Source organism: Oculina patagonica, chromosome 4 (genome assembly GCF_052425735.1).
Source record: "Oculina patagonica isolate OP01 chromosome 4, crgOcupat, whole genome shotgun sequence".
Taxonomy (NCBI): Eukaryota; Metazoa; Cnidaria; class Anthozoa; order Scleractinia; family Oculinidae; genus Oculina; species Oculina patagonica.
The window spans coordinates 39,682,290-39,696,865 of NC_135761.1; the positions used below are offsets into that span (position 1 = coordinate 39,682,290).

At 39.2% G+C, this 14,576-nt stretch overlaps 1 protein-coding gene and 1 long non-coding RNA gene across 2 annotated transcripts; both read left to right on the forward strand.

Annotated features, from left to right (window-relative positions):
* The first annotated feature begins 2,682 nt into the window (after positions 1-2,682).
* On the forward strand, positions 2,683-4,868 carry LOC144648709 (uncharacterized). The gene is made up of 2 exons (XR_013569744.1): positions 2,683-3,048; positions 3,736-4,868. It is a non-coding gene; the product is annotated as an uncharacterized LOC144648709 (long non-coding RNA).
* Positions 4,869-5,496: 628 nt separating this feature from the next.
* LOC144648710 (uncharacterized) lies at positions 5,497-6,739 on the forward strand. The gene has a single exon (XM_078508192.1). The coding sequence runs from the start codon at positions 5,708-5,710 to the stop codon at positions 6,710-6,712; it is 1,005 nt and encodes a 334-aa protein (XP_078364318.1). The 5' UTR covers positions 5,497-5,707; the 3' UTR covers positions 6,713-6,739.
* The last annotated feature ends 7,837 nt before the right edge of the window (positions 6,740-14,576 follow it).

The following is a 14,576-nucleotide window of genomic DNA, read 5'->3' on the forward strand; positions in this document are numbered from 1 at the left end:
CGTGATTTATCATTAATCGCGCCACGTTAATAAACGGCGAGCACAGCGTAGCGAGTTTACCGACTTAGAAAAATCACATCTCAATTCACACCGCGTGCTCGATAACACTTCCCAAAACGATAAAAACATGCATTCCTTGCGTGACGCGTTACTCGGGATAATTGTCTTTTGTCCATTTAATCATTTATTTATCGACACTGCCATCTAAAATTACGCACTCTCGTACCAGTACCTTTTCTAAGTGCGTCAAGGCCCGCACTTTCTAACCTGTGGTTACCACTAGTAACTAAACAATATATTCGACTTCAAACGCAGAACACTGGCCACGATGTCACAAAAGAAGCAGCCACGATGTACAAAAGAAAACAGTTGATCCATTGAGTCCTCTTCCTTCTCGAACTCTGCCATGAGCCGCTAACGAAGCCGGAAAAACCGCAAGGAATTATAAACACAAGATTGAGGCAATTTGCTCAAATCCCCATTATCCCTCTCATATAATTTCAAATTTCCCCACCTCAATAACAACTATTGAGGTCAAATTCCCCCCTGGGCAAACTGATGAGATAAATGCCCGGGGTATGCTCGGGGGGGGGGGGATGTTGAAGTCTCTATTTGACAGGTACAAAAAATATCACTATTGATTCTGGAATAAAAATTGCTCAGCTGAACTTCTACCTGTGCTTACTTGGGTCTTGTGTGCGTGTTTGTGTATCTTTTTGGATGAGAGGAATTCGAGACGAACCTGAAAAGAGAGGAGCCCAAATTACAAACAGCGTGACAGTAATGCATACATTACAAAGGTCATACAAACACGGCGTGGGTTATTAACCTGTTTGCATTCATCCTTGTGCAATGATAACAACAAGTAATTTGTCAAGGTCACCAGTCGCATGCAGTCGGCTGTTCCTTCTCTTATAGTGTTTTGGACAGATACTCATACCTACTCTATCTGCTGATAAGACAAAGTGCCCTGATCTGCATAAAATGAGCTCCATCTCAGTGATTGCTGAACTTCGAGATCGGCATCCTCGCTAGGTCACTCACACCAAGACCTAGTAAGTGAACTGTAACGTCTTGTTTACAAGCATCTATAACGGGAGAATAGTTGTACTATATCCGAGAAGAATACAAGATGATTCTTGTGAAGTAAACGAACAATTCATATTTATAAGAGCGTTAGTCCCGTATGAAACGTGATAACATGAACTGAAACTGGCAAAAGTTATGTCGACCGGGAGAAATAACGTCACCTGGTTTCTTATTTTAGTTCCTTGGAACATTACTACTAAGAGCGCCTTATATATAAGATTTATATTCTCGCTTTTCAGACAAACCAAACTAATCTAGATATAGGCTATGAAAATCCAAGTAATACTTACATAATACGACTAAATTTCGCGGGAAATACACAATGATTTCATGCATGGCCTGCGGTATCTATTAACTTTAATTAACATAATTATTTCGAAATCAATTTCTAACACATTTGCTGAAGTTTCTACTCTTTTCAAATCAATTACAATACAAGTATTTCATTTTGAAATGTAATTTTGTCGATGTTATGTGATAATCTGGTGATTTAATTTTGGCGGGAAAATGGCCATAAGAGCGATCAGAGGCATTTTTGAACTAAATTCGTGGAAAAAGAGTTTCTTGTGCCAATCAATAAATTCTTGTTTTTGATTGAGAAGGGTATGGACTGTTATAAAATGGCTTTTAATAAAAATTAAACCACCGCACTTTTGAAAAAAATAAATTTGAAAACCCACGAAATTCACTCTGTGGCAAGGCACAAGCTACCTACCTAGTTTAGAAAATATGGTAAAAATTACAGTTAAACTGAAAATTTGTTTTTAAGCATGCAAAACATTAACAACTAGTTAATTTACCTTGAGAAAAAAAATTGTGCACGAAATGCAAAAGGAAGATCTGTTTCCAGTACCGAGAAGTTGGCCTTTTTTATGTAGAATTTTGGCACTTTCTGTGCCAAAAACTAGGGGGTGGTCAATCTCAGGATTGAAAAGGCAGAAAATCATTTAAATGCCACCAATCTTAATCTTATCTGATAGGTTTCAAATGCTGAAAATATTAGGGGAATCGGCTGACCCCCATCTTTTGGCATTGCCTGGTTTTCTCTGACAATGACACTTAAAAGTGAAAAGGAGATGCAGAAACTGATGGGAAATCAAGTTCTTTGACAAGGCGAAAATTTGTAACAATCGATCGTCGAGGGTATGTATTAAGCCACAGGAAGCCGTATTTAGCCCTTTCTTCTATCATCATAACACATATTGTATAAGCTTTTAGCTTCGGTATGAGCTTCAACACTTGATTTTAAATGGAAACACAATACTCGTTCGCTAAAAAGAAATACAAAAAGAAATGAATAATATACGATTTCTCGAATACATGATTTCTAACGTAAAACTTGGCATGATTTTTTGTTCCGGTAAATTGGTACAATAATTAAATAAATGATATGCTTGTAGAGAAATCATATAAATACGCGCGTTAAAAAATATTAAAAAACCAATAGGAAAAAAAAAAGAAAATAATAATTTTGTTAGTTCTGGATTCGAACTCTTAACAATAGCGAACTTCAGTTTGCAGTTCACTGCCACTTGCGCCATGACGCCACAACCGGAAGTTGATGTGAGAAAAATCGGATTTGAACCACTGAGTCATTCCGTGGAGAAGCGGGCTCAACCAAGTGTCGTAAATTGTTCTCTTGCCGGCTCGCTGAAGGACTGTGCGGTCCGTCGAGGTTTCTGTTTTGAAACCTGCAAAAACCTACAGTTTAGTCTGGTTTACTTACCAAGTGATTTGCTTTGGTGACAGCATCTCACATTTGTGCATCAGTAAAGTGCATGGACGTTCAATTCGAGAGTGGTCTCAGGAGTGCTTGTTGAAGAGCTCGATTTCGCTGCTTTGACACTCAAACTGATCTGATCAGATGTACGCTACACAAGTTACGAATGGACTCACATCATTGTGGAGAGTGTCTGAGAGTGGAATTATTCATGGTTGTTGCTTTGGGAACCATCATAGGTAAGCTAAGCTTTAACAATATTTAAATATTTGTTGTCTGTATACGAAACATTTAATAGATTTTCTTTTTGGGTATGGTCGGAACAACATGTGAGCATTTTGTAAACCTTTGAGGCTTTTCAACATGTAGTGACATGGCTGTGTGTAAGAGGTGCAAAGCAACATCATGGGGTAATCTTGTTGAGCATATAGTAAATTAAGCAAACAAACTCTATGAATTGCTCATTCATTTTGTACCAGTAATTTATTCTCAGAACTTTAAAGCATATGTCACTTGTGCCCATAAATAACAAAATGCTCTATGTTCATGTCAATACATAATTACAGGAATTTTGTTTCAAACAAACAAAGGATATTTTGACTTGCTTGTTATTTTCATGTTCCAAAATACTTGGACTGCTACAACTTGCATAATGTGAGCATAAACTTTTGGAGTGAAAAATACTCACCCTCATTTTTTTAGGGTAAGGATGACATGTCACTTGACATGCCCTTCCTTAAACCCCTGCTTAGAAGGAATCTAGATTTAGGTAGGTTGCTAACATTAAGAGGGTTAGTGGGGTGGGGGTGGGGATTTTATACAAAGACTGATAAGCATTTGAAGTACATTTATACACCTTTTACTTTATATTAATGTATCCTTTTTAACCTACAGCTGAATGTGATTTTTCTTATTAATTATTTTAGGTGCAACAGTTTATTCTTTGGTCAACATGTGTGGATACAAAATGAACAGTGCAAGTTGCCAACTACATTTATCCAAGCAACAGAGAAATGTTAACAACTTTGACACTTGCTGAGGTACTAATAGTGATGTTGAAGATGCAACACATTAAAAGCCCTTTTGGACATTGCCTGCAGGACAAGTTATCCTGGTGAACTTCATGGAATAAAACTGAGAATTACATCTACATGTCTACTCTCAAAAAAGGACATCAAGTACAAGTACTTATTATACTGCATGACTTCCTTGCACTTCATGTATGTGTAATCACAGAATTCAGAAACACTTCAATTTGGAACTTGATCCATTGATTTCCATGTACATTACTAAAAGTCAAGGATGCCAACAAAGAAGATGCATTGCTTCAGAAAAATTCTGACATTCTACATGACTTGTAATGATATCACCACTAAATAACTTTTGCCACATGCAAAGTAATCAGTCATAATAACCAAACAATTAAAATGAACTTATTCTTTGAAGTAAAATGAAAGGAAAGGTCACACTGTTATCCAGATGATACCTCCAAGTTGTGGCTGTTAAATTATTTTTCTTGGCAAGTACTGTTATTATGTGTCCTGCTCCTGACAAAAATGTCATTGATAAGTTTTTACAAACTGTATTATATATATACATGGTGGCTTAATCAATAATCTTTATTTGCATATACGACATGTACATTTTTCTAATGGAATTGATAAAACAATGCAGTGTTCATCACTGACAATGTTAATGTAAATTTTTTGTCGCTTTTTACTCACTCGGACAACATGACACCAATCTATTTAAATTTAGTAAATCATTATTTGTTTGTACAGTATTTTTACAAAGTTCAATAAATACTTGTTGCACCTATTAGGTAAAACTTGTTCATTTTATAATCTATCCTGCTCTTTTCTTGTCCCCAGAGGTGTCACTTATTTGTCAGCACCAAGAATCATGTAGTTATGGGCTCTGGGGACATGCCTAATAATTAACAAAAAATTGCGTTCCGGGTTATGGGCTTATGTCAACTTACAGTCTCTTAATCTCTTTAGACTTGTGAATGTTAAATTATCATTCTTGGACATTATTGTCATGGTACTGTATTTGTACCATATGCCCAGCTACAAATTTCATTGCTACCATGTACATCCACTTTAGATCAGATGTGCTACGACCTATGCATGACATTTGACCAAACAAAATGTTTCTGTCATTTTTTACTACAGTACAAACAACTCAAAAATAATCTCTTTGTCACCCACACTAAGTAGCCATACATTTTAACCCTTTCACGATAAATTTTCCGAGTTCAGTGGCTCGCAGCCACTTTGCCAGTTATTAGTGTTGTATGTTGGCATCTATCATAATGTTAACCTCCTACTAGAATGCCTTAAATAGCATTTCTGAGGTTCTGAAAATTAAAATTTACCTAGAAGACCACACACACACACAAGAGTGAACAAAGAGAAGTTTGAACAAGAAAAACAGCACATTTTGGATTGATGCTTATTTTGATAGACTTTCCATCGTCAGCTTTGACTGTATTTGAAAAGCTATTTGAATTTTATACAATTATTTTAAAGATCTACTGAACTAAGTGGTGATGAAGGAATATGATTGAGCAGTTTTCATTTTCTGTAATGCTGAACAGTTGTGCTCGGTTAATGTTGTTACGATAGCTATTGTTTTACTCGGATTACGTCATTGTCTGCATTGCTTTGTAATGCCCATATTTGGTATTAAACCGGGGTTGTCAAACGCACATGGTCTAGTTTTGACTTGTCTAACATGGTGTCAGAAGTAAAAGGACATTTTTCGTAGGAAATACACCGAAAGATAACAGTACAACTTCATCGCCGACAAGGAGAAGCACTCCGAAATAGTTGTCGTTAGTCTCAGCCGAGGAATCGCCGAATTCGCTCCGCAAATCGAGCACTGATCAAACACAACATGTCGGATCACGAAGGCGAAGGCACACCGCCTTCAGCGCCTTCTGCTGCCGCTGGAACCGCTGCAGCCAGTACTGGAACCGCTGCTGCCACTGGAACCGCTGCTGCCGCTGTTTACTCGTATGTTCCTTCAAATTTTCCGATCCCTGCACCTATGGTTTGTAAAGGAAACCTGGTAGCTAACTGGGAGTTCTTTCGCCAACAATGGGAAGATTATGAAGTCGCGACTGGTCTCGATAAACAAAGCTCCAAAATACGATTAGCGTCGTTTCGCTCTGTGATGGGAAAAGATTGCCTTCAAACATTCCTGAATCTCAATATCTTGGCCGAAGACAGGAATAATGTGGAAGCATGCATCACCGCGTTGGAGAATTATTTCAAACCGCAACGCAATGTAGTTTATGAACGGTATGTTTTCAATTCTTGTGAGCAAAATCAAGGAGAGTCAGTTGACAGCTACGTCACTCGCCTTCGTAAACTTGCATCGTCTTGCGAGTTTGGAACGCTCACTGATGAGTTAATCCGCGACAAGTTGGTCATTGGTCTAAACGACAGGGGAACAAAAGGCAAGCTTCTTCGGGAGAAGTCTCTCACGCTTGACAAAGCAGTTGACATTGCGCGTTCTAACGAAATAACCAGCAAACAATTAGAAGCTATGAAATCCGACACCGCTGCCCAGCCAAAAGAAGAAGTGAATCTTGTAGGAAAAGAGAAGGGCAAGAATTTCAAGAAGCAGCCAAGTGGCAAATTCAAACACAGAAAGAATCGTTTCCCCAATAAAAAGAAACAGAAAGCAGACCCTGGAAACAGAAAGTGCAAGAACTGTGGCACCCAACACAAGCGAAATGAATGCCCGGCGTACAATAAACGTTGCCCTTACTGTCAGAAATGGCACCACTTTGCTAGCGTGTGTATCTCTAAGAAGAAAAGTGAGGTCAATCTCGTCCAAGAAAGCCATGAAAGCTCAGATTCAGAGGAATCAGTTCTCAAAGTGGAAGATGTTTAGTCCATTGAATCCTGTGGTAATCGATGGTTCGCCACACTCAGCTTCTATTGTGAACACAACAAGCACGAAACCAAGCTCAAATGCCAGCTCGACACAGGTGCAACCTGTAATGTACTCAGTTACAGAGACCTGTCCATCATCAAACAGGAGGGCAACCCCCCGATGGAAAGCAGCAAAACAAAGCTCAAATTATTTGATGGCTCTCTGATGAAGCCCCTTGGAGAAGTTAATCTTCGAGTCATACATGGTGGACAGACTCAAGTTTTCAAATTCCAAGTTGTTAGTGGTACTAACAAGCCTTTACTGTCTGCTGATACTTGCCAAAAGTTGGGTCTTCTCAAGTTGGGATCACAAGCTGAAGTCTTAACCTTAGATGCGAAACAAGCCCCCCTCACAGCACAGAGTGTCTTGCGAGATTATCAAGATGTCTTCAAAGGAGTAGGACACATTGGTACCAGCAGTTTCGTAGTGGATCCCTTAGCAGTACCAGTACAGCACACCTCCAGACGTATACCTGTAGCCCTCAAGAAGGAAGTGAAAACTAAGCTTGAAGATCTAGAAAGAAGAGGCATCATTGTAAAAGAAACTGCCCCAACAGAATGGATCAGCAATATGGTCGTTGTGGCTTAACCTGGCAAGATCCGCATCTGTCTAGACCCTCAAGAGTTGAATAAAGTCATTCAGCGTCCGAAGTATCAGATGCCCACACTCGAGGAACTGCTGCCTAAGTTGTGCGAAGCCAAGATATTTAGCACACTAGACGCAAAAGATGGCTTCTACCAAATTAGTCTTGACGAAACCAGCAGCAAATTGACAACGTTCTGGACGCCCTTTGGTCGCTATCGCTATCTTCGAATGCCCTTTGGCGTGAGCCTCGCCCCCGAAGAATTCGAGAGGAACCTGCAGGAGAAACTGGGCGACTTGGAAGGTGTAGCAGTGATAAGAGATGACATTATCGTCATGGGCTTTGGTGAGACACAAGAGCAAGCAGTCCACAATCACGATGAGAATCTACTCAAGTTACTAGAAAGAGCACGTAAAGTCAATCTTCGCCTGAACAGCAGGAAGATGGAGCTGAAGAAATCTGAAGTGAAGTTTATGGGACATGTCGTCAGTAAGGATGGACTAAAACCAGATCCAGCGAAAGTTAAGGCTGTAGAAGAAATGCCCAAGCCAACATGCAAGCAACAAGTGTTAAGTCTACTCGGGTTTGTCAACTATCTTTCAAGATTTCTGCTTCGACTCGCAGATGTAGCACAGCCTCTAAGGGACTTAACTGCAAAGAACGCTAAGTTCACATGGGCTAAACAGCATGACACAGCTTTTCAGGAAGTGAAGAAGCTGGTGGTCAACCACCCTGTCCTCAAATATTACGATTGCAGTGCTGAAGTCACAATTCAATGTGATGCAAGTGAGAAAGGTTTAGGCGCAGTCCTTCTTCAGAACGGCCAACCTGTAGCTTTTGCTTCAAAAACACTCTCGCCTGCAGAGAGAAGGTACGCCCAAATAGAAAAGGAGTGTCTTGCTATCGTGTTCGCCTGTCAGAGGTTCAAGCCAGTACATATTCCGACGGGAAAAGATCACAGTAGAATCTGACCACAAGCCTCTCCAAGCAATCTTCAAGAAATCCGTGTTAGCAGCACCATGCAGACTGCAAAGGATGCTACTCCGCCTACAACGGTTCAATCTGGATGTCACATACAAACCAGGTTCGCAGATGTACATAGCGGACCATCTGTCAAGGGCCTACCTTGCCAGCGTAGGAGAAGAAGACAAGGAGTTCCAAGTCTTTGCACTGGAGATTGAATCCTTAAACCCCTTGGACTCATTGACAGTGTCCAGCGAGAGGCTAGCACAGTTGCAGAAAGCAACAGAGCAGGATACAGTTCTCCAGACCTTGAAGACCACTGTTTTGGTAGGATGGCCAGAACAGAAAAGCCAGGTACCCATTCCAATCAGAGAATACTGGAACTATCGTGATGAAATTTCTCTGCATAACGGCATCTTGTTCAAATGTCAGCGCATCATTATTCCCCAGGCGATCAGACCAGAGATCATAGCACGAAGTCACACCAGTCACCTTGGCATCGAGTCGTGTTTGAGAAAGGCGCGAGATTCAGTTTTCTGGCCTGGAATGAGCAGTGAGATCAAGGAAGTTGTCTCGCAGTGTACAGTGTGTGCAGAATTTCAGCCAAAGAACCACAAAGAGCCCATGCAGACTTCGAAAGTTCCAGATCGTCCTTGGAGCCGTGTAGCCATTGACCTGTTCACTCTTCACAAGAAAGAGTATGTCGTTTTAGTAGATTATTTCTCAGACTTTGTAGAAGTCCAAGAGATAACTGATACCACCTCCTCAACCATCATACAATTCTTAAAGGAACAGTTCAGCAGACACGGAATCCCAGACGTCCTTGTATCCGACAATGGATCACAGCTTGTAAGCCATGAGTTCAGACGATTTGCAGAAGAGTGGGAATTTAAGCATGTGACGTCATCTCCACATCACCACAAATCTAACGGCAAAGCAGAGTCTGCAGTTAAAGTCACAAAGAACTTGTTCAAGAAGGCTCTCCGGGATGGAAGAGATCCATGGCTCGCCTTGCTAGAATACAGAAACACACCTGTCGAAACCATTGGATCAAGTCCAGCACAGAGACTTATGTCTCGAAGAACGAAGACGCTCATGCCAACTGCCTCAACCTTGCTTCGCCCTCATGTCGTTGAAGGTGTTGAAAAGAAAATCGAGTTGAAAAGGCAGAAAGCAAAGAGTTATCACGATCGGACGGCACATCCACTACCACAACTAGAAGTTGGCCAAGAGGTTAGAGTAGCACCACTTCAAAAGGGAAAGACTTGGCAAGCTGGAACCCTTGTGGAACAGCTATCTGACAGATCCTACCGAGTGAAGACTGGGAGTGAAACCATTCGTCGAAACAGACAGTTTCTCAAACCTAAGGAACAGTCAGCACCAAGTATTGCCTCGAAAGTGCCACCAGAAGTTGCAAAAGAACAACTTGTTGCTGCTCCTCCTGATCGGAAAGAAGACAGCTCAAACTTGCCCGATCCAGCACCCCGCACCTCAACTGATCCAGTGCCTATTACCTCTTCGGATCCTGTGCCTGATATCTCTACCAATCATGTGCCTGCGACGCCCGTGAAGTTCACCCGTACCCGTGTTGTGAAACCACCGACGAGATTCAAGGACTTTGTACAGTAACTGAACTTTGAGGAGAAACTGTTCTGAGAACTTTGTTTACATTTCTTTATTTTGTTTGTTTATCTTAGTATTTTGTGCAACCTACTAGTGTTCTATTTTGTAGGTTATACTAAGTCATTTTTTTGTAAAAGGGGAAGATGTTACGATAGCTATTGTTTTACTCGGATTACGTCATTGTCTGCATTGCTTTGTAATGCCCATATTTGGTATTAAACCGGGGTTGTCAAACGCACATGGTCTAGTTTTGACTTGTCTAACAAATGTAGAACATGATACTTGACTTAAAGTAGCCTATTTAACAGGGCGATTTGCTATAAAAGAATGTGACCTACAAAATTGGTCAACTGATTAAGACTTTCTTTAGTCATAGCTCATTCATGACTCAGGTGTCCCGTGAAATATTTGTTTCAAAATCTGTATCAGTTTTAATTTTCATCGAACAATAACGTGCCCTCAATATTATTAAGCACATTATAAGTAAGGCATGAGTGGCTACTGCAGGCCCCTTTTATTGGCGGAACTTGCTCATTCAAGATCTTGTAGAAAATTATTTCATTTAATTAGTCAGTCAGAATCGGAATTATATTACTTATGAAAGCTTTAGCAGGAAGATATTTTTTGATCATGCAATGGGGTCTAAGGGCCTGATTACATGGCGAATTTCAGCCCGGGCTGAAATTTCAACCCGGGTTACGGGGCTGAGATTTTAGCTCAGTTTCCAAAACAAATCTTCTTGAAAAAACGTTTGCGATTACATGAAGAAAGTTTCATCCTGGGCTGAAATTTTGACAGCTTGGGCCGAAATTTCCAGCCCAGTTTCAAGCCCAGAGCTTGGAGTCTTAGCCCGGGCAAAAGGGCTGAAAAACCACATGTAATCGCGTTTAGATTTCAGCCAGGTCTGAAAGTGAGCTTAAGGATGCGCAGTGATGGTTTTCACGAAAGAAAATGGCGGCCTCAATAATAATTCAGTTTTAAAAGTGTTCAACCTGGACTGAAATTTGCCATGTAATTGCAATAAAATTCTAGCCTTAACTCTTCAATATACATAAATTAATAAATCATTCCTGGGAAGGAAGCACCTTGCTGTGTCCTCTGGGAAATTGTGGAATACATGCAATGATATCAAGGCTATATATATTTATATATACAAATACAATGCGAGGCGTCAGTTCATGACAGACATGGGTAAAACAAAAAACAACTTTGTTTTAAATTGTAGTTAATTTTCCATCGGCAAACACGTAATCACAAAACCTTTCCAGTGTTATAGTCTTTCGCTTGTTGTGTAACATGCATAATTTGTGCGACAATTTTTTACTCTTGATGCATTTATTATTGAATCATTTTTGCCATTACAGCAAGGCGCCCAAAAGTGTGACCAAAAATCTGCACGAAAGAATGTGAATAAATTAAAAGTGGTCACACTTTTGGGCGTCTTGCTGTAAAGCCTTTTAAGCAGATCAGATTGAATAATCGCAGACGTAATCTAATTCTGGTCAGGTCACATTACGGTTTTAGATTCTTGTTTAATAATTCATATTCCGAGTTCAGTGGCTCATAGCCACTTTGATTAATATTTAAAGTATGGCTTGTGATTACTTTGTGATTATTTATCGTGAAATATTGGTCTTGCTTTATTTTTTATCGAATTATTTTTTCTTGGGTAAGAAGAGATCATTTAAGGGTTGTTGTACTATTATGAAGTTATTTTAATTGATATTGTTTATATTTTTTCAGTTTGGCTTAATTGAAGAATCCCTCATAGAACAAAGTGTCGTAGACCTTGTGGATAGTTCTTTCCATCCCTACAAATATAGAACAGAATAAAATGTTATTTGTTGAGTTCCGTTGTTTTCTTTCTTGCGCAAACGATTTTTAAGAGTGACAATATAATACTCCCTATTACTCTGTAATTAGTTTGGTATCATATATTTATATTCTAGTGCAATGTCTACCAAATTTAGCTTGATTTCACAAAACCAAGATATGTTTGCACACCAACGTTGTGAATACTGAGACCAAGTCCTCGTAAACCTTATGAAGACTCCAGTTAAAAAAGAATAAGGTTACAATATATAGTCATATTGCGCAACGTAGGTGTGTAAACACATTCTGGTCTTTGTAAGTACGGTCTGGTGGGCACACACACACACTGTTATGTGCCAAGTTGCTTGAAGTTAAACTCTTTATCTATTTAGTTGCAAAAACAGCTGACCCACAGTAATAATCATGGCACATCAATAAACAGTCGATCAGATGGGGTCTCATTATACTTTACAGGCACTGTCACTAAAATGTTATTATCCCACTACCCCATGCAACATAAATGGTCCCTAATCACTGTAATTATAATTATTGTTTGTTTGTTTGTGTTTACATACTTTTTAGTGCAAAAAGCTTGGAAGAGGAAAATGCAAAACGATGTGAGATGCCATGATAGCAAATGCAAAGAAGTGTCTCAGCAATCTCATGCAATGTGAAGGAATTTATACATCCAATGACCCCATGGAAAATTTCACATCAGCTTTGCTTAATTACCATGATCATTATTAAGACATTTACTCTTCGACATGGTGTTGCTTCCATCCAAAGGTAGGGAATATTTAAAATTTGTCACACAATTAAAAAATGTTAACATGGTATCTGGACATTAAAGAAAGTAAAAAGAGTAGAACATCAACTAAAGAAATCAGTGAAACTGGAATTAACCTTACTTGATCCATTAATTAAATTAGCAATGTATTATTTTCTTACTTCTAGCCTTAACTCATTTTAACTTTTTCCTAGCCCCAAAGGCACATTCATTAATAATCAATTTATATTTTTTTTAAGCAAATGGAACATGGTACACCCCAAATTCCACCAAAGATGCATTTTCCTGTCTGGACTTGCTGAATACCTTCAAGACACTTCTTGAAAATGTGGCATCAAAGGCTGATGTGTACATAACTATGGATGGGAGACAGACCAACAACACCCCAGAAGGTTATCATGAAATTGCCCTGTCATACAGGGACAAAAGAATTTATTTGGGTTCAACGCACTTATATGTCAATTCCCCATAAGGTAAATGCTCTACTTAAACGTAGTAGTATTCATCTGGAGCTGTATGATAAAGAAGCATTGAACAAATATTTGATCGTAACTTGGTTACAGTTCATACATAATTGTTAATAAAATGGATGGTACAACTGCACTGCACGTTTATGTTTCAAACCTTTTAGATGCTGGTAAAGCAGTAAGTTAAAAATAATTGTTGCAAAGTTTCAATAAAACTGCCTCCTGAATCTTTAAGGTAAGTGGCATTATAGAACACCTCCAACCATATAATATGGTACTGGCTGATCGTGGTTTTACTGTGTGTGAGCTTCTAAATTCTCTTCAAGTGGAATTGAAAATAACATTTTTGAAAGGCAGGAAAAGTCGCAGTGCTGATGAAGAGCTGGAGATGCGACCTATTACTTTTAAATAAAAGCCTCCAGCAGTTCAAACAAAAATGGTAGTAGTAGCTGCATGCGTTGTCAATTTTCAGAGATCGTTAAAGCCATCTGATATCAAATGCATGCTTGTAGAATAATTCTCAAGTATACCACTGGAAATGGTCCCATAACTAATATATAGTATCTGCACGCTTCTCTTGAGAAAATGGACTGGTCAGCTACATCAGAATGAACCATCCACATGTCAAAATAGTTCCACGCACAACAAACAAAGATGATGTTGAGAACTACTTTAGCATACAGAGAGGCAGAATTCCTGGTGGTGAAGCAACTGTTCAACAATACTTCGAAGGCAATTCTACTTTGGCCACTGTTTAATTGGTCAAAGCTGATGTATTTTTTTTATTGATTTTTGGCTGTTACATTATTTTTTTTATACTGTGGTAACGGGCTTGCCTTTTGATGCCTTTTTTGCTTACTTGCCTTTTGATTAGTTACTAACCTTAGTTAACCGATCAAATATGGTGGACAAAAAGTGAGTACCTGTTTTTGCATATCTACTATGGTTGATTTTGGAACCCTAGACGCTAGCTTTAAAACACATTTTAGCCACAATTCACCGACACCTTACCATCATCTTACTAAAACATCACCAACTGTCATCTTTAGTTTTCATTTAAAGATTTTAGTTTTATTTTCATTTTACAGCTTAGCTATTTTACTAGTTAGTAAAGTTTTTATCACTGATGTAAATGACACTTTTAATTACCTGTAATATATATTTTTGTATTTTATTTTATTCAAGTTGAAAGTATTGATCCTGGAACAATAACGGAGTTTGTTATGACCTTCAAGACCTATATTTAAGAGTGAAATATGCAATAGAGAGCCCAGATGTATCAGCGGAACGATTAAGGAGCCTATGGAGAAATCTGGAAGCTTCAGTGCTATCTTCAAAGAGGATTCAGTGGGGTCTACAAACAACAAAACCCTGCTCGGAAGAAATGCTTGCCGCTCTTTTAGATAACTTTGCCACTCTAGAAAGTATGGTACAAGCATTGATGATCGGTATAGCTGTCTGGATCCTTTTCTGGTCGGCGAATTACGTTACTGCGCTCCTCTGGCAGCTACAGTCTATGGCTTCCCCACAGAGATGTCCTGTAACCAACAAGCACCATACATCCCACAGGCTCAACGGCAAGCAATA

What these genes read in the sequence shown, in the direction of transcription:
- LOC144648710 (XM_078508192.1), top strand. Translation starts at nt 5,708, where the DNA reads ATGTCGGATCACGAAGGCGAAGGCACACCGCCTTCAGCGCCTTCTGCT.